Source organism: Neopsephotus bourkii, unplaced genomic scaffold, assembly GCF_033783945.1.
Source record: "Neopsephotus bourkii isolate Nb327-2 ecotype Australia unplaced genomic scaffold, CSIRO-AGI_Nbou_v1 NB_372, whole genome shotgun sequence".
NCBI lineage: Eukaryota > Metazoa > Chordata > Aves > Psittaciformes > Psittacidae > Neopsephotus > Neopsephotus bourkii.
The window spans coordinates 65511-86721 of NW_026900878.1; the positions used below are offsets into that span (position 1 = coordinate 65511).

Consider the following 21211-nt stretch of genomic DNA (forward strand, 5'->3'; position numbering starts at 1 on the left):
GCAGAGAGTCAAGACACACACATGAAGCTACACACTTAATACAGTAGGAGTAGCACATTTTCTGCAGCCTTTGAAATAAACATTTCTGCATTAAAGAAAAGCCCAAATTTCCCAGAAAGTTCTCCTCCTAACAGAAATAACCTACTATATGTTTAACAGGGATTTATTCAGGCCAAAGGCAGAGGGCTTTCTGAAGCTTACAGGCATTACTGTGCTGACGTAATATATGTGAGAAGTATATTAATAATTGTTCACAGCTGTGAAAAAAACATGCTTGAACCATAGTTAAGTCTTAACCCTGAATTACAGAAATAAATAGCAATATTAGAAAGTTTTTAATGTCATGTTTATTCATTGTAGTTCTTCTACCATAGTACATTTGTCTGTATGTTTCAAGGCTATACAAAGACTGGTGTTAATTTTTAATACCTGTTAACAGACTAACCCATTTTAGTCAATAATTTACCCCTCCTGCAACCAGAGATCAGATATATATCATGAACATGAGCAAAGAAATAAAATAATGATAGAAGTTGTGAAAACAGAAGAAAAAAAGTAGGAAAGTAAACAAGAAAAAATAAATAAGCGTGTGCATTATGGATGTGACTTAGTATTGTGTACCTTAATAGTAAAAACAGATCTTTATAATATTGTGGCTATACTAACCATGAAGCGGATGAGAAACAGAGTACCAATGTTGTATTACTGGACAGTCTGGGAACAGAAGGGGTTACATCAAGAGACACAGGTGTCACTGATGCAGTATAGGTGTTACTGGTAGGGTGCTTGATCCTACAGACAATACTGGAATGGTGCTTACTACCACGGGTAATCTCCCAGGGCCAGATGATGATGGTATAGGCACCGGCACCAGGGGGGAAATGGTTTATGTTTCCTGCTGCTCAGGACTTCTAGAAGCTGGTTTAGGTGCAGGCACAGGCTAGAAGTAGTCTTCTGGCTGCTCTGTGCTGTCTGTGTGATTCACAAAGGTTGGCGCCAGGGCACTTCACTGAACTGCAGAGATATTTACCTCTTAAATTCTTAGACCCAATTCTTTGACATGGAACTTTTGCCCTGAAATGAGTCTGGCCTATAAACCCTGATAGAAACAGTGGGCAGGCCAGTATACATCTGCAGGGGAAAAACACACCTTCTTTGTGACCCCTTTGCAGCAGCCTAACTGGACGACAGCTGAAAGGCAAGCATGTTATAGACTCACTGGACAACTATGGTACTATGCAAGGTAGTAAGCATAATGCATGTTAAGATCTATGACAGATATAAACTTCATGTTGGTAGGAAAATGGGCACAAGCAGTAGAGTGCCATCACTTGTACTCATTTGTCAGTCAACTCAAAAAAAAAAGTGAGAAGGCAGCCATGAGGGAAGAAGCAGGCTTACACAGCCCTCTCCACCCACATGCTCCTCATCTTCCCTGCTAGAAGATGTATATGTGCTGTCAGTATCACACAGGCCTGTTTTGCCCCAGATCTAATGACAGTTCTGCCTGAATGCAATCTTCTTAAAAAAAAAAAAAAGAATTAATAAAAAAAAAAACAAAACCAAGGCCCAAACAAATATGCAACTATGACAACTTAAACTGATGAAGAGTCTCATCTACAAAAAACAGTGAATAACATCAGTTAAGAGATGGAGAGCCCTTGGTAGCCATACCATACTCATCAGGTCAAACACTTGATTTAACAGTGGTCATCACTGTACACTTAATATGTACATAAACTTAATCTTTTTTCAGAGGGTTCACAATTTTTCCCATGAATAGTATATTGCTTTCCAAAGTTATGACCATTAGGAAGGGCCTGTTGAACGTAATAGTAGCCGGAACAGACATAGGCACTATTTCCATGCCTGTGGCCGCTGCTGCTTCAGTGCCAGTCTCATCCACCTTTACCACAGCCTTATGAATAGCCTGTGAAGGAACAGACATGTTACAAGTCAAGGCAGTACAAAACTAGGCAGCTAAATAACACTCGTGCTAAAAGTACCTGAAGAAGTTACTGGTAAGAAGCAAGCATCAGATGTGAGTCCACTGCACAAAGACAGCAAAATTTGAAAAAAAATCAGGAAGCTGCCTACAGGATAGCTTTCCTAGCACCAAAGAGAAGTTCAACCCTGGTGGAGGGGCAAGCCCCTGCTAGTAAAAACTTCTGCTTTGTTTTTCTTATTCCCTGCTCCCACTCATGCAGATATGTGCAGCTAGACTGAAGGTTAAGAGAGCACAACCATATTTAACTGTCTATTAAAAGTTCATACAGTTGAAGAATTAACATGCAGATTAGCACAATGAATAGTATCCTGAAATTATGCTTCCCATGTTCCTTAATGTCTTGGAAGACACGGAAGCAAAGGAGAAGGGTGAGAAATGGAGGGCTAGAGCAGAGAAACATACATTTTACCTGGCAAAATAAAGACATTCACAGGCACTAATTCATTAACTTCCACCTGGGGTCATAAGGCTCGTTGTTCTGTTCGTATTAGATAATGAAATTTGCACTGACTGTCAGCTCTAAACTCTAGGTTTATCGAAGTGTGACTTATCTGTAGCTTTTGCGTGGGCCTGACATTAATGACAGTTTGTTCATAGGCTTGAAGCCGAATGCTTTTAATAACTGCATTTTCTTCCCCCCCCAAAGAGTTTAAAAGCAAGCATTGTTTTTCCTCTCCCCTCCCCTCCATAAAATACAAGTAGTGATACATCCTACAGCTCCCTACTTGCCCACAGGCAGGCTAAAGAAGGTAGACACAAACAGAAGCAGCAATATAATGACTGTAACAACTTGCTGCAGGAGGGTACCAAGGTGTGGACATGCGATGATTTGGTCATGTCTGTTTTATAAGGTTGCCCCATGCAGATCAAAAAGGCCTCCTAGATTATAAAATTACAGACTTGAAAACTGCTCCAGCTCAATTGCACTGACAGAGCAAGCAACATGGGCAAAACACTCTGTATGCCAACAGCTGTCTTTTCATATGATGCAAAGCCTCTTTACTTGAGTTTTGCATCATGAATAGTTGTAAAGGAAGTGATGTAAGTATCAGTAAACATGGGTTCATAAAACAAAAAGCAGTATGACTTACCTGGGAAATTCTGTGCTGGGGCTGCCCAGTGATCCCAGACAGGTCAGCCTTATCAGTGAATACATCCATGATACCCATTTTATATAAAATATCTTTCAGGTTATATGTTCCATAAAGAGTGAATTTTGGAAGATACACATTTGCTGAGCTGCCAGAAAAGAAGCAGAAGAATATGGTGAAACTTTTGTTCAGGTTTCATGGTATAACACAGACTCCCAAGATACAAACTCATTTTGCTTTCTCCCCAAAGACTTTTTGCTTGCAAGTTCTCTCTAGCCTACATGGGAGATGCATAGTGACATTAATTTGGGGAGAAAGAAAAATATGTTGGCAAGCTGGCTGAGAGGATAGGTTGTAGGTTGCTGGCTGAAAGTCTGCAGTAAACCAACACACGAAGAATGAGATTGACCTACTGATCATTCAGCTCAACAGAATACCTATACCTCCCTAAGGGTTTTGATCTGGCATTTTCCAAAGTTAGAGATATTTTGTGCATTATGCAGGAAGCTACTTCATCATATCCCATTACTGAGGATGCAGAGGAATCATCTTGTGAAAAAGTGCTGGGCACAAAAACTCCAACGCATCCAAGTTCACTGGCTACTTTTGAAAGAAAAAAAAAAAAAGGAAAAAAGAAAAATGTAGGCCTTGTGTGTTTATCACATAAATCTGGACAGAGTTATATGGGTGATGAAGTAGAAAACAAAATCACAGAAGTAGAAAACAAAATCACATTGACAGAATACAGCATATAGTTAGTCAATAGATAGTACCTTTTCTATGCCAAGACCAATGTCTGATTCATTAATTATATTTTGGGGTGGGAGAAAGGGACTAGTTTGCTGCTGTCCATAAGATTAATTAAAATTCTATATTTATGACTCATTCCTCCGTCGCTCTTTCAATAAGGTTCGAACAATTCCTTTTCAAAGGTTAAAATCAACATTTACAACTTGATGCAGTATAATGAGACAAAGGTTAGTAATAATGTTGACAGAAGGTATTGTTTTCTGGTAAGAAAACGGGAGAACTTAATGAAGGAGTCCAAAGAGCAAGTCATCTAGTGGACAAGTGGGAAGGCAAGGCCTCATACTTTCAGCATAGCACAGCATCAAATGCCAAGTCTGGCTGGTACGAAAAACTGAAAGTGTTAGTGTATTGATAACAGGTGGGTGATCTAGTACTTCTGTCTAATATCTGACTGTGCTGATTGCTGTTTCAAGGAGGATGCATTGAATCATCTGCCTTGCTATTAAGTAAAGACACTCATTCACAAGCCCCCACTTGCTTTCAAAATGCAGGAAAGGGAAAGCCATAGGCACTCAATAACAATGCAAACGCGATAGTGCAGGAAGCACTGGGATACATTTTTCAGAAGAGAAAGTGATGCTTTCTCCAGAGTTCAGACATTAAATAGATCTCAGCTGCCTGTACTGGCAACACTTTGACACTACCCCATGTTCAGCAACCAACAGTGGTAAAAACGTTCCTCTCAATGCCTCTGCAATTGTGTCAATTCCAGTTTGTAGACAGAGAAACAGGGACAACACAGCTCGCCCAAAGTCCTTAAATAATTCCATATCCTACGTCAAACCCATCCATTAAGACCTCCCAGAGACTCCAGATAATAGCAAAGGCATCAGTTGCCCGGAAAACTTAAAGGAAAATGAAGAGTTTGCATTATTAGTTTGCAAGAGAAAATAGCCATGATGAAAAACAGGGAGCTGCATGTCTTCGACAGTCATGCCTGTATATAAGATTTACATCTCCCATTCATGGCTTGTAGATAGATTATTCCAGCTTGGGGAGGGGGGGAGGGTATGGAGAGAGGAAATATAAATCCTTCCAATCACCATCTTATTTGTCCTACTGCGATTTTAGTCACAAACCATATAGCTGTTCACAGAAGTTTCAAAACTGTGAAGGTGAACAGAGAATTGCATACTTTCTTTTTGTCTTTTTTAATGAAAAAAACCCCATCATTTTAATAAGATTTAGCATTGAATCAGAGTTAAGAGCATGACACTTTTCTGTATAAAGATGTCATTTTTGTCTTGAGAACTGTTTGGCTAAAATATGAATTTCAAATATGCATGTAGGAAGGTTTTTAACATGACACATCAAATTCATGAATAAACACAATGTCTTGATTTTGTAAACATGTTTTGCCTATGCTTTTATACATATTTTGTCCCATCAAATGCTACCACTACGCATGATACTGAATAGAGTCTAAAGTTGTTTTTATAAAGCATATAACCTTTCTCTCTTTTAGTCTCAAAGTTACCTTGAAACAAGTGTAGCTTATTCCAATTTTGCCAAAGTCTTCAGAGAGCCTGAACACAGTGGCTCTGTTATGTTTCAGTCTTATATATATACCCTTATAATTGAGCTTTGCCGTCACAATTCCCAAAAGTTTTTTCAGTGTTAAGCGTGCAATTATGGGTAACTCCCATAGACAGAAATGAAGCAAGAGACATGAAAAAGGGCTGAAGGAAAGTGATAGGGGTTTACTTATAAACAGGAAAAAGCAGAAGACATCTTCCCAAAAATGTAAGAAGTTTTAAGACAGAAACCTGAAAGCTATGGAGAGTTGAAGGTGGAAAAGAAAATGTGGAAACAGCAAAAGCCCTAAAGCTGTAAAGGTTTTCACTTGCACTGAATGTGCAGAGGGACACTAGAAAGCCAGATTTCAACTTTGGTCGGTGTCAATTCTTCTGTAGATTAAAAAAGAATTAAAAATGGTATCCTGAATTTGTGTCATAGCCCAGCACATTGGAACTGATGTGTTTCCTTGCCTACCACCTGAAACTGCAGAATTTTACCTTTTTGAAACTAATGTCCTCCACCTTGCCATACGTTCACAAGACAATTGTTTCTCCAGCTTCTTCATTTTTCCCTGATCAGGCAGAACAAAAAATGCTGAAGCACCACCTTTGTAATCCATTTGCACCACAGTGGAAGACAGCTGCTCATCATAGCCATGCTTGAACTGGCCCATTCCAAACATCATTGGGACTTCAACAGCCTTTTTCCCATCCACATAGAATTTGTTCTTCTTAGTGTATTTTGTATCAAAAGGTTTTTCCCATTGAGCTTGAAATATAAGAGACAGAGTTACAGGACATTTTGAGGGCATGAAACTAAATGGCTTATCACCATAGGACACATTCATAGATGACAGAAACATACAGCTGGATCAGCTTCAAAGACAAACCAGTTTGCAACACTTGACTTATTGAATACTCAGAATAATTCAGAGCAATACACAGTAGGTAGACTGTGATGTAAAACAATCTCTCAGAACTTACAGAAAGTTCAATAGTTTTTCTTTAGATGAGAAACCAAGTGTTCTAGTGTGCTTTTTTCCTTCATGACAACAATTTTAAGGAGCCTATAAAGCCCTCTTACGATGCATCCTTTAAAAGAGAGCTCCGAAGAAGAAAGATTATCTCTTTTCTTTATTCCCACACCAAAATAGACTTGAGTGACATGAGGGATGAATTCTCCAGAGAAATGAAGGGATTCAGTTTATTTGCAGGGAGAAGGGGTTTATATCTCTCTAATTCATGGCCAATAAATTCATATATAACTTAAGTCTATCAGATTGCTGGGTTAAAAACCAAATCAAACCACCAACAGAAACCTTTTGAACTGTCATGCTTACAATATTAAATTTTTGAAAGGTCCTTGCTAGTCATAGTGAAACAAACTGTCTACACTGAAAATCTGAGAGATTCTTATCTCAGCAGAAAGGAATATCTAACTCAAATTCTAGCCATCAACTTCATCTGTTTCAGAGGCTGAGTGAATTAAAAAATTAGGAAAACTTAGGGGATGGGGACTGTTTGGTTGGTTTTTAAGAAAGCGATGTTATTCTGTAGTAAATTTTGCTTTCTAGAACAAACCTAACTTTTTATCAAATGTCGTGGGTAAAAGTAGAGCTATAATGCTAAGTAAAATAAGTGCTACCAAGGAAACCATGAAACAAGATGCAACACCTTTTGATTTCAGATTTCTATTTCAACAATGATTAGTAGGCAACTTGGTACAAAAGGAAGAAATATCATCTGCTGTTTCCACCATCTGTGAAATAGACATAGGCGGTACCTATTTTGTATTTGGAAAGAGTGAAATTAGATTTAGATAGCGCATGTCTTGGGCTCCAAAAATATAAATTAACAACTAACAATAACCTGGAGATGGGAAAAAATGCTTAGTTTATGTTTCTTCATTAACAGTGGTATATTCTATCACCACGTGTATAATAGGCAGGACTTCTGCCTTGATATGCTTAAGAAAAAAATATAACAATGAATCACAGAAACATGAAGGACACAAGACTTGAAACACTCAAACAACCTTGATCTAGTGCTCAACTCAGTTCAGAAAGAGCTTTTCTTGATTAAAAATTGAATAGGATGTTAGGATTTAGCACACAGGTTAGACAGAGATGATATTCCTTAAACCTTTTCTCCTGTTTCAAATGAATTTTTATTTCTTCACTTTCCTGTCTCTTAGCAGAGTACCTTCTAGGGATGGCACCTTTCTCAAATGCTTCACAGTTTAAGTTGAAAAAATAAACCTCAAAGTACGATACTTTGTGGTGACTAGGTTGGCTAGGACATGATAAAGGACTGATGTGTACCACAATGGAATAGCATGCCCACTGGTTGATGGACAGTAAAGGACTTCTAAGCTACGATACACCAGAAAAAAGGGTTAGGAGAGTCACCAATACTGTGCAAGGAAGGTTGTAATGCACAGAGAGTGGACAAGAGCCTAGAAGTATAGACTGGTTATAGAGGTACTTGAGCTTTAATAATCCTCTCCAGGTTAATCCCAGCCTCTAGATCAAGTAATGTTAACCTACTCTCAATGTCAAGATAAAAATCCTTTTTATACTATTTCTATTAATGTTATTCTTTATTCTATTTTCTTTAAAACCGAAGAGCTAAAACTGAAGCACCCCGATCTTTTGGAGTACCTGGGAAATAATTTCAGTAATAAAACCCGCTTACCTTTAGAACATATAAAAGTTATTTGCAATATAAAGTTATCTTGCTCAGGGAGGTTGTGAATGCTCCATCCCTGGCGGTGTTCAAGGCCAGGCTGGACAAAGCCTTAGGTGGCATGGTTTAGTGTGAGGTGTCCCTGCCCATGCCAGGGGGATTGGCACTAGATGATCTTAAGGTCCTTTCCAACCCTAACTATTCTATGATTCCATGACCTTTAATACAAGGTTTCTCAGGCTTCTGACCTCACTGTGCTACTAAATATATTGCTCCATCTTCAAACATGTTTCAGTCGAAGAAAAATCAACAGCTATTTTGCCTGATTTGAAAGATGTGCCTGATGCTAAATAAAAACCTACTTTGAAAACACTATTTGAGACAAACAGGTATGTGTTCAAGGGAATTAAGAAACATCAGTCCTCTATATTTCAAACAGTTTCATTTAGCTGTGATCAGATCTTGAGAGCTTAATGCAAGGAGCATAAACACATACAAAAAGCAAAACAAAACAAAAATATGGTTGTGAATTACTTTCAGGGGAAGCCTCATACTGGGGAGGACAGTGGAAGCATCCAGGTTAACAGTTTTTAAAAAAATAGTGCCTCTTTTACAAGAGTAGCATTTCTGCTACACCATCTCTTCTTCAGTTAAAAAGCTTAATGATATTTTTATCAGACAAACTACAGAATATTATTTTTCTGACTACAATTTCTTTGGTTTTATAATGCAATAAAATAAGAAAGAGAGAAGGTTTGAAAGAAGACGTAGTATCTGATTACATCTGATTGAGCCTTACAGCCTTGTTTCTCCTCTTCTTGTTAGATAAGCAGTCTGAAAAGCTCAGAGAAGATCTGTAGTCAATCAGTATATAAGGTGACTACACAAGTTAATTTAGAAAAACAAGCTTATTTTCACTCGGCATCTATCTAATATTGGTGAGTCCATCTCTTTACTGAAAAATATTAAAAAATGTGAATTAAAAAAAAAAAGGTTGAAACTTTGTGCCTCTAGACACACAAGGACAACAGCCATACTATCGATAAGGGCACAGTTAGTAAAAAAGAAAACAAGGAAAACATGAGTGTGAAACTAAAGCTACTGGTACATGTTTAGCTTTGGATGCATGAACATACTCAGTAATAGCAAAACTATTGAGTAAACATATTTTCTTTCAGGTAAGATGCTAACTTTTATTTTAACAGTGTTCTTTTAATTTAATTCCAAACTAGGAGTAGATATTTTACTTACTAATGCCTTCTTCAAAGTAAATTTCACTTAATCCTCATCAGGAATGAAATATGTACATTGAAATATATAGGAAAATTTGCCTTAAAATCTGCTAAGAATTATCATCACTGTCAAGCAGAACATAACTTCCAAAAGCTTTGTTCATAATTAAGTGTAAAGGAGGACCAAAAGAAAAACAAGATATGAGTCCCTCTGTAAAACCATGTTGTAAAAACACATGGAGTCCAAGGCTGATCTCGGGAAATATTATATTAAGTAGGAGAGTATGGTATATATATCTTACCGTTAAAATAAATATAGCTAATAAGGAGAATTTCAGTAAGTGGATCGAGGTTATTTATAAGGTCCTTGATTTTCCCATTGGTTCTTGCTGCTACGTATTCGTTGATCTTTACCTGGGCTTGATCAGCCCTCTTGAAGTTCATAGGATAAGCTTCTCCTTCATAGAAGTTTCTGAGATTACCTAAAAATTTATCTTGTGGCTTCAGTCTGTCAAGTACAAACAGGACATTTCCCATATTCAGCTGTAACCCCTCATTCTTTCTGTTTACCATGTTCATGAGTTGGCGATAACCTTCATGTATTTCATTTTCAGAAATCTCGCGTGGGTTAAAGCTAAGGACCCTAAGAATCTGTGACAGTGTGTCTGATCTGGCACCCAGAGTCAGCATTGCAAAGGCAGTAGAGATGCTCAAAGGAGAGAAGAAAACATTTCCGCTGTTTTGTCGAGAAGAAATCTCTTTGTAGAAACAACATGCAAACTGACAAACACTGTTCCCTACAATGAGCTGTGGCTTATTTCGGTTTTCTTGGCCTCTTTGATTCTGGTTTCTTACACCTTGGTGATTAGGCTCATAGCAATAACTGTTGGAATGAATCCAAACAATTAAAAGACATAGGAAAAATAACATCTTCATGTTTCTATGACTCTGTAAAAGAAGAAAACAAAAATGACACTTGGCTAAAAAATCGTTTCACCTTGTTCTTAGCATTAAGTCAATGTGTTCATTGTACAGAGCTAACTTGGTACCCATGATTCCAAGCCATTTGAATTCAGGAATATCAGCTTTCTATTTCAAGGAAGCAGACTCTGGAAAATTACTCAACCTACTGAAGAAGTTATGAAAGAATAAAAATTAAAGTCAAAGAGTGATGAAGTAATACCAAAGACGCCCTCATTAAGGTTAGGCTACAATTCCTTTGAAACTGTTCGGTATCCAGTGTTCTGTTCTCAGTGTGGCTTTAAGTGATAAAAGCTGTAAGCAGAAAAGTACAGGTCTACAGAGCAGAAAGTAAGGGATCGTTATGTTTAGGAAGACGAAAAATAAAAGCAGAAGAAAGACACAGTATTTGTGAGAAGTAAAATGTTATACGTTTTTGACTGAGCTTTGTGTAAATGTATAGGCAGGGGCCAGAGAGAAAATAAATACATTTTTTAATGAGCAAGTGATGAACTACTACAATGCTTAAGTCTGAACAATTGAGCAACATACAAAAACAAAAACAAACAAAAAAAGCAAACAAGCAAAACCCCCCCAAAAAAATTAAAAAACAAAAAAAAAAACAGCCAATAAAAAATCAAACAAACTTCCACATATCTAGCAGAAGAGAGAAATAGGCTTTGAGCAATTAGGAAGATGTCAAAACCCTGGAAATACAGTGCTGGTCACTAAGGAAAGCAAAATCAGCATCCATGTAGAACAGTAAATGGAAACAAGTGTGCCTGTTGCATGCGAAGGCATGTCCAGCTCAGTGACTAAACCAAATAACATAAAAATAATAATAATAAAAAAAAAAGAGGAAACTTTGGAACAATCATGGTGTTTATCATCAGAAAGCTAACAAAAACTGGTTTTGGCAGAAAAAGCCGCAATGGTAAAAAGATGGATGAGTGAATTCTGGAGGAATAAAGATACTAAAAGACATGGATAGAACGGGAAAGCCTTTTCTAGAGCAGCATGGAAACCATTCATTTCACATTTGTGGCAATACTTTTAACTCGATAATTAACACTGTACCACACTTGATCCAACTTTTGTCAACAGACAGAAAGAAGAAAAAAGATGTGGAGTATCTGGAAATCCAGAACATCTTCCTGGGGTACATAATCACTTTATCTACAGAATCTTTTATAAAATAAAGTACTCTTTAGAGGAAAATGTAAGGATTTTCAAAGGGGAAAAATACTTTAGGTTTCTGACTTGTAGTGAGAAATGGTATTCAGACTCTGCCCTGTAAAATCATTGAATCTTTACCAGCTCCCACCATGACCCCATGTTTGTGTTCACTTTCCAGTGTCTTCATTCTCTAAAATCCATTGAACTCAGAATGTTGATCTCTGATTTAATAATATATGCTATATACATATATATTATATATATATACTATAAATATTCCTTAATTCACACCTCAGTAATATTATAGATATAGCAATACTACTATCTCCTGGGGGGCCTAAGCCCCATGACAAATCACTTTCAGACAGTTCACTTTCATATCTAGAACACATTTAAATTTGACCTCTTTGGTTTGTTTGTGATTTGCTCCACCATCACTCTTACTCTACTTCTTTTAGCCTTTACCTCTATCCACAGTTTTTTTTCAAACTCTCTAGAAGCTTTAGAGAGCAATCCTCAAGTCCCTACTTCCATTTAATTTAATTTAATTTAATTTCATTTCATTTCATTTCATTTCATTTCATTTCATTTCATTTTATTTCATTTCATTTCATTTCATTTCTTATCATGCCATGTATTTGTTATTATCATCCATTTACTTCATTTAACTCTCTAAATCATTCAGAGATGCAGTTTTCCTAAGAGTTATACTATAAAAACAGGCCTGTCTCACAGAGGACTTATCTTTCTATTTTAAAAATCCTCAAAGCATAACAAAACAATAAAAAAGCTTTAAACTGTAATGAATACGAATGTCGTAATTTCTCAACTGATTATTCAAAACCGTTTTCCTTCATATAATGTTTGACAATTTTTCCACAGGAAAAAAATGCATTACTTACAAAAAGTCAAAAGGGTCCTGTTGTATTCACCAGGTCTGCACAGGTCCTTGCTCAGTTGTTTATGCTGCTGAACACAAAGCAGGGTATCCTCTAGTAAAGGTTAAGATCATCTAAGGGCTGTGACTCACACATTATAATTTTAGAGATTAGGTAGTGCAAACAATGTTGAAACTAGTTTTACTGGACACCTAACTTTGCTGAATATATGTTTAACACGTGACTTCTTATTATTCATGACTATCCGATCGCCCTGGTTAGATCCAAAGCAACTTTCCCCAAAATGAATCTACTGTTTCTTAACATCAAACATTTATACACATCTTGGTGGCCCAAACCTACTATTTTATAAACAAAATGGTCATCAGAGGTAGTAACTACAAAGAAATATCTTGAACATAATTTCCAGTGACTATAGCACTGTTGCCACTAAGGCAGGAGGACAAGGCTTGATGCACTGGGACAATCTGAATTTTTGTGACATAGGCTTCTTGTCTTCTGCACATCCATGCCTGGGCTTGATAATCTCCAGATGAAGCCAGTGATGATTTGAAAAGATGTACGGCTTAAAACACCATTTTGCTACATTAACAAATGCTGCTGTAAATGTGCCTGACTATCCACTCCCACACAGGGAAGCTGCTGGCAACAAGAGCTGTGATAGCAACTGCTGGGCCACTTACATGACCCTGTGCCTGGGAAGAAGGAATGTGGCTGGGATGCCATTGCACAAAGGTGATCCCAGTTACAAGCATGGCCTGGGGACAGGGGGCGGAAGCCTAAGAACATGGGTGTTAAATAGAGCAAGTCTTTAGACCAGCTTACTATCTTGTGACCTGGGATATAGGGAGCAGGCCCCACTGACCATGTGCCAAGTTCAGCTGGGTCAGATTGGACAGCCTGGTATCCTGTGCTCCACTCATTACAGTAAGCTCCGGCAACTATAGGGGTCAGATGATGGGGACAGCATGACAGAAGCATTGAAGATGGGCACAGCATGACAGAAACATTGAAGAAAGGAACCCTGGAGACCATATAGACCAACCCCTTGCTCAAAGCAGGGTCAGTTACAGCGAGTTGCTCACAATAGTGTCCAGATGGGTTTTGACTTCTTCCACAATAGATGAAGACTCCACAATGTGTTGGGGCAACCTGTTTTAGTGTTCGATGACACTTCACTACAATAGGTTTTTTTCTCTACATTTAAATGGAATTTCTCGTTTTTTAATTTGTACTCATTCCCCCTTGTACTGTCACTGGATGCCATTGAGAAGAAGCAATCTCTTTCTTTCCTCCTCCCATCAGAAATCAGATACTTGTACACATCAGTAAGATACCCACAGACCTTTTCTTCTCTGGGCTAACCAGTTCCAGCTCTCTCAGCTTCTCCTCAATATCCTAGCTGCTACAAACCCTCAACCACTTTTATGGCATTTTACTGGAGTCAATCTACTATGCCCCAGTCCTTCTTGCCCCGAGGAGCACAGCACTAGATGCAACACTTCAGATGCGTAGACCAGGGATGAGTAGAGAGGAAAGATCACTTGCCTTGACCTGCTGGTGATACTCTTCTCAATGCAGCTCAAGATGTTGGCTGCATATTCTGCAAAAGCTTACTGCTGAGTAGCTTGGTAACCTGGTGTTGAGCAGAAATCCCAGACCCCAAGTACAGCATCTCATGTCTCCATTTCTAAAACTAGGATAATTTCTTTCATTTTCTCTTCAAATTGCAAGGATTTTGGGGGAGGGACCAACCCTTCCTATACACAAACTAGATGGAATGTTGATCTCCATGATGTGTATAAGCTCAGTTGAAACACTAACCACAGCAATAACTCAGCAACATTTTCTGGGAGGCAAAGTTGCAACCAGTGAAAGTTGTTGATGATTACAACCTATCAAGCGGCTCAATAGATTGAAAGAAAACTCTCTTAAACAAGTTGCTTATGAGCTAAAGCTTGAGAAATAGAAGGCTTTGAGGCAGTATGCGGACTCACACATGGTATGTTCACACATGGCCTCACCTGAAAGAGTATTTGAGATGCTATTTTCACTGTTCTATACAAGCCAAGAATCTCACTTAGAGCTAACTTTAAACAATGGGCTTCAGTTTTCATGGTACATAAAAACTGATTTCTGATGAAGGAAGGAAGAAAGCCCAATTAAATACAGACGCCATACTAATGAGAAGGTGATGGATGAATGACTAAGCTAGATTTGAACACGCCTAGACCACACCTCAGGACACTTGCAGGAGAAAGCCTGCTACTGAACATGGAAAAGCCTGCCCTGCAATTGGAAAGAAACCAAAGAAAATCAATACAGGATCAATTTATATTAATAATGTAAAACTCTGGACAGCAGTATCAAAGTAAGTCCAAACTTGTTTTTCGTGTGTTGCCAGTGTCAAGCTATGAGAGAAAGGTATAGAAAAAGGTAACAGTTCCTGACCCAACTGCATAATTTCTGTGTGTGATGAAAATGTTTCAATAACTATAAACAATCTATAACTATAAGCAGAATACTGATTTACAAAGATTTCAGCCATTATGTTTAGGTTTGAAGATTGGGATATTTCAGAGTAATATTGAATGTGTTGAAGATATGACATGAATAGTGAACAGGAAATTCCCTTACATACACTGGGGACTTTTCTAAAACAGAGAAAGCTTGTAACAGAGCTGGTACTGAATTGTTCGTATGTGCTCAATCCCCAGCTGGCAAAATTTAGTGTAAATACATCTGCTTTGAGCAAAGAGGTTTAAAGAGGTTTGTTTATGAAAGGTTCCTCTTTCTGCTATATCCAGTAACCACTGGTGGCACGAGCAGGGAATTTTACTGCATAAACAAGGCCGCAGAGCCTCTCCTTAACGTGTGCTAAACCACAGATACCAGGTGTGCATATGCCTTCAAAGAGATGGAAGAATCTCTTAATTTGTTGTCCCATTGAAACCAAAGCACTTCCTCATAACTATAATTAAAAAGGGAGGCAACAGGAACTGGAAAACAAATTTATATTAAGTTGTACTTTTCAGGAGCTGGCAGTACTTTCTCCAGAAAGTATAATACGGGAGAGTGTTCAGCCTATGTAACCTGTGAAGTGTGATCCATCTGATTTAGGACATCTATTTCCCTGCAGAAACAAAAATACAGCCTTTCATAAATGATTCAAATCTTGAAGGATTTCTCAAAAACTATGGCTCAGTAGGTAGGGCGCTATTAGAGATGACCTACAGAGATAGAAAGCACCCCAAGGCAGCTCTGTTTAGTTATGGGACTTTTCACAATCCCTTTAGTCCCAGGATTTCCTACCAGTAAATCCATTCCACCACACAAAAAACAGGTTGAAGAGTTCAGCAAACTATCAATGATTGATACAGCTTGGAGTGGTCTGGCACCTCTAGAAAACATACAACTATGTTCTTTATGGTTCTGAAACTATCTGAAGCATTTCTCCACTCTGGAACATCACCCTGGCAGCCTCTTTGGGGATAGAATCTCACCGGCATGCAGTGTTTAAGTCAAATAGAACAGATTTGCCTGTATTAATCTTTTTTAAAAAATTATAGGGAAACAAAAAAAACAAGTGACTGACAAACAAACACCACCACCACCCCCCCCAAAGGCTGAATTATTCTCTTCCTTCAATGTCTCATTTTTATTTTCAAGGATCTTTCTCAGTCTCTCAATCTTTTCTCAATGGAAAAGACAGCAGCCCACACATTTATGTCCCTAAGCATCCCTATCCATGATTCCCTTAACTTTCAATCTTCTTATCCTGAGCCCCCGGATTTAAATTCACACTTTTCTTACATTCACTCTTGAAGGACCGGTGTTAGTCACAAGCAAATAAACACACCTTACGTTTTCACATTTCCCAAATACACTTTGTGATACTTTGCTTATTGCTGAAAATGCATGGCTGTAGGTAAAGACAAGCAACTGTTTTGTCTACAAAGTTTTTCTTGAATTAGGTCACTATTCTCAAATCCAGCAGTGTTTTGTCAGAATGAGAACACCTTTCAGGAAAAGGACAGAAGTGGCTATGGCTTGGCAGCTCTTCTCTCTCCTGCCCAGCTCCCCACCTTTTTTATCCTGGAGAGGAAAGTACCCCAGCAGATTTACTCTCATGGCTTCTTCTCAAAGCCAGGGAATTGTTTTTCCCATGAAGTTAGCTCCTTTCCTCCTCAGCACATACTTCAGTTAAACACATCTCTTTCCTGCTACAAAAGAAAACTCCTTTTTCTCTTCCCAAGCAGTCTGTGAATCACTGTCTCACATTTCCTATGTTTTGCAATTTTAACAGCTTGCCTGTGCAAATTCCCTTTGATCTGCTTTCAGTGAAATTTTACAGCTTTTTTTTTGTCTGCTGAGAAAATCCACGTAAGACCATTTTCCTCTTAGTTTCAACAATCACATTGTCCTAAAACACTAACACCTTGATAGCAGAAACCGAAGTTAGTGGGTTTCTACTGCTGGTCTTTATTACCAGCTCTTGACATTTCAAATAATAGAGGAGGCAAAAACATTGCAGAAAAGAAAATCCCCCCTATATTCAAACTGAGATTCACAGCTGACCACAAACAGAAAATTCTCAATATTAAATTAATAAACCACATGGGGACAACCATCCCAAGAATATCTTGATTTCTTTCTTTCTTTCTTGAGGTTTGACTTCCCTTCTCAATGGTTTTCTCAAAATAAGCAAAACTGAAGAATTTCGTGTCCTGCACAGATAGTCAGACTAGCAGCAATCCTGAACTGGAGTACTCTTCCGTCACAGTAAAAACACGCCAGACACTAGCACATTTTTCATCAATAAATCTCAAGGTGCTTCATATCATCAAAGAAATATTAACAGCCATTTTGTAGAAAACATGCAGACAGCAGCTTACTCTGTCAGCACAAACAACAGAAACTAGGCTAAAGGATGACAGTCATCATGAGATCCTTTTTTTTGGTTTTGGACAAGATCAAGTTCTTATGCATTTGGTTAAATGCTGACTTACCTGAATACAGTAGAGTACCAATTATCTAAATACCCTGGAAACAGATGAAAGAATTTAGATACCAACTATGGCTCATTCAGTGTATTTGAAGTTGTTTGATTCATTATAACTTCTCATGCGTGCGGGGGGAAGCAGGACAGTCTAACCTAACCTTCAGCCTAATACTTCCTCAGACTGCTTCTAGATGCGCAGTGAGACAGCAGAGATTATGACCAGAAGAGGGCAAGTAAGAATCTGTGTCTCAGAAAGGAGGAAGCACTGTTCTCCACGTAGAACTGAAACATGGAGAGGAGACTTTCCACTGTGGGATTAGAGGGGAAATAAAACTAAGAAAAGAGCTGTGGTAAAGTACAGCTGAAAAGCAAACTTTTCCATTTTTGGAGCCAGCCCTAGAGATTGCTATGCTCTACAAGTTACTTGGTGGTCCCAGAACTGAAAGCAAGAGAACCGAGGCAGTGACATGATGCTGAAACTGTACATGCCTCTAGATGTCATGACAGTTATGCTGATATGGCTGTGTTAATATTAAAATGTGAAAATTGAATTCTGCACAGCATGTTGCTTGCCATATACTCACACCAGCTAATTTAGAACAAACCTAGATGTCTAGCATGACATTATACTGTACAAATTGAACACAAATGCCAACTCTCTTATAGAAAAACTACTTCTGAATGGTGTTCAACACAGAAAAGCTCAGAGACAGACTGCTGAATGAACTAAGAGTTAGCCTTAGATAGCAGTTCCAACATTTTTCTAAGGGAAGTTGTGTGGTCCAGAATTAATCTTGTAGACAGTATCTTGCATGCTCTCAGATACACATGAGAATCCAGAGTACTAACAGAATGGGAATTCTGCCAGAAAGACACACCCTGTATCACAGTGCCACACTGATGACTCCATGTCTTCACTGCTTCTGATACCTGACCTATGCTGTTTAGGGCTCCCTTAGATATCCCTGCAGACGTTTTTCACAGAGTAGACCTACTTTGAGAAGTATGTAAATCTGGCAAGACTAGCTCATGATGCCTCCTGTGACAACTGGACCAAGGTAATACAGACCACACAATATGAAAAAAATGGAACTAAAGTTTAATTGACCATACAACTTTGAGAGAATTTACAAGCCACAGCAGTAGCACTGCATAATAAAGTCCTTGCCCTTTCTGACTACCGATCCGAAGGAATTTTTCATAGAAACACTAGAAAACATCACACCAGGAGATGAATTACTGATAATTAGAAAACAGAGGGGTCATTGCTCATTGTAAATTGGATGCTGGTATGCAGACCCATGTGATAATTGAAGTCCTGGAATTACAAAAATATCTTAGGGTAGCGGAAATCACACAAGTGAAATTCAAAGTTTGTAGCATCAATCTGATGCACACTGAGGAAATGTGTGAATTACAGGTATGGATAAATAAATGGAGGGAGGAAAGGTGTACTCCTTCCTGAAAGCAGGGTCTGTAAAAGTATATTACATCTTTGCTTTCAGGTCTCAAGGCAATGAAAGGGAAATGAAACAGAACAACTCAGAAAAAATTTGAGCACATGTCCTTGAGCAAAGCACTCCCTGGAATGCAGATTAGATCTGAGAGGTGACCTCTCAATGGGACATATTTCAGACTTAAACAAACATGCCTCTTAAAAGGGCATACTTCATACTTCAGCAAGAAGCAACTTCTTCCCTTCTGCGAAGCTGCAGGTGAAGCTGGTTATTTCACACTGGTTAGAAAAATAATGTGTACTTTTTTCAAACGATTATTTTCACTCCTGAGCAATAGCCTTAGGGTGAAATATTACAGCTGCACATCTGGTTGTTCTACTAATCCATTGCACCAGCTCTTTGTTCAGGAGATAACACTGTTTCCAGCTATGTTATTACAATCATTTGCAATTGCATTCAGGAGCTAAACTCCATTATCTCAACTCTGACAGGCTGAAAAGTTAAATTCTGATCTGAACTTTGCACTGTTTAGCAACAAGAAAACAAATGAGCAAAATGGGATTTGTCAAGTGCAGATACTTAATTTAGCAGAAAATGAACATTCTGAATGCATTTAATGTCATTAAACTACAGCCAAGGGGACTGTAGGTCTGCACAACTCCAAAAGAATTAAATCGTTTATGTGGGCTGCTAGATGTACCATCACTTCATGATAATGATGAAAATCAGACTTATAAAAGAAATTAATAATCATAATGAGCACATGTTCAGTGGTCTATGGATGTCATCATCCAAGGACAGACATATATGCTGAAGATTAAACAATACCTCCAAATTCTCAAGTGCAGACAATGGACATAGGATTTACTGTCCTTCCTGAAAAGGCTTCTGTTAGGCAATGCTGACAATATCCCAGAGAAAATGAGCTCTAGGACAATAAGCAATGGGAACAAACATGAACGGTACTGGAACAGTGAACTACTTGTCCAGAAGGCAAAGGACTTCAGGGATATATTGAACTTGGTCAGTCAAGGTAACCAATAACCTGTTTCTGGGTGGTTGAAATGGTTTGCAATGTCATTGTATGGCTAATATGTCTGAGATGGGAAGAAAAGGTCTAGTGATGAAAATCATACCTATAATGGCTTGATTCAATGGACACAGAAAACGTGGGATGTTATCACTGAAGAAACTGTGTGAGTTACACCTGTGGCGCTAAATGAAAAGCGAATTGCCTTCATTGTAATTGCCACGTAACATGCACCAGATTAAGTATGGCCCAAATGATTCCGCTCAATTGTTCCACAGATACTTTTTTTCTGGCAGCAATCTATGAAAATCTTCAAAAGCTAAATATGCCTTTATACCTGTTTGGAAGCAGAGAGATTATAACTGCATTGACAGTGGGCATGGGAAAGATGGTTGACTTAAGATGTTCTGTAGATACATGACGGCAGATCAGTATCCTTAACTCTGGGCATATCCATTGTTCCACAAACAGCATGCACCTTTTTAGATCTTGCATGTATAGGCACCACCTCAGTATGCTGGACATCTTTCTCTGTCATCTCCTCTATCTGCCAACTATGTGCCTGGGTAGCCCAGCAAGAAATCTCTCTGATGGACTGGCAGTTGGGACAAACTCTCTTCATAGAAAAGATTAACACGTGTGGATACCAGTAATGTGAATTTGTTAGGAAAATTCCAAAGTATCACAACAGGAATATTCTAGAGAAAGAAAACAAAAAGAAAATCAAGTAACTTTGTTTTCCTCAGGCCATTACAAGACCAAAACTTCCCACAGACGTGTGTCCCTTTTGCCTCTTCAATCAATGCACAAGAATATATGTATTATAGATCTATGTATGTATCTATTTTTAAAGTTGCTTAATAATGGGCTGTGGCATGAAAGGAAAGAAAAAAGCAACAGTTGCTCAAGAGCTGTTAAGTGAAGAGACACTGCAACGGCTGCTAAAGCAGGAGGAGCTTTAGCAACTGTAGGACAGAAAAAATATAAAGGAACTCACATTTTGGACTCATCTGGTGTTGGCTACTGCTTCCTGAGGAGGGCCTCACCCAAGAAAGGTAAATGACAACAGGAGCCCTCCTCCCCGATTTCAGCAGGGTCTGGATCAGGTTGGTGTTGCAGCACCTGCTGTGCTCCACCAGGCTTCCCAACTGACTGCAGGGCAATCTGCAGGCTCATAAACAGCTCATGCGGTGGCAACATGATGTCAAGACTTTACGTTTTGCCTCAGCAGTTTGCAGCCTGGTGCAATCTCAAAACAGTCTCTGGACTCTTGCAAGATTGCAGCAGCCTACTTTTGCCTAATCCAAACCCAACTGAAGTCAGCAGAGAAAATGCCAACTGCTG

At 38.5% G+C, this 21211-nt stretch overlaps 1 protein-coding gene across 1 annotated transcript; it reads right to left on the reverse strand.

The window, feature by feature from the left end:
* Positions 1 to 324: 324 nt before the first annotated feature.
* Positions 325 to 21007, reverse strand: LOC133209936 (alpha-1-antiproteinase F-like). The gene is made up of 6 exons (XM_061348889.1): positions 20865 to 21007; positions 12382 to 12448; positions 9646 to 10291; positions 5925 to 6195; positions 3100 to 3247; positions 325 to 1930 (listed from the first exon to the last, which is right to left on the reverse strand). The coding sequence occupies exons 3-6, from the start codon at positions 10277 to 10279 to the stop codon at positions 1742 to 1744; spliced, it is 1242 nt and encodes a 413-aa protein (XP_061204873.1). The 5' UTR covers positions 10280 to 10291; positions 12382 to 12448; positions 20865 to 21007; the 3' UTR covers positions 325 to 1741.
* Positions 21008 to 21211: the final 204 nt, after the last annotated feature.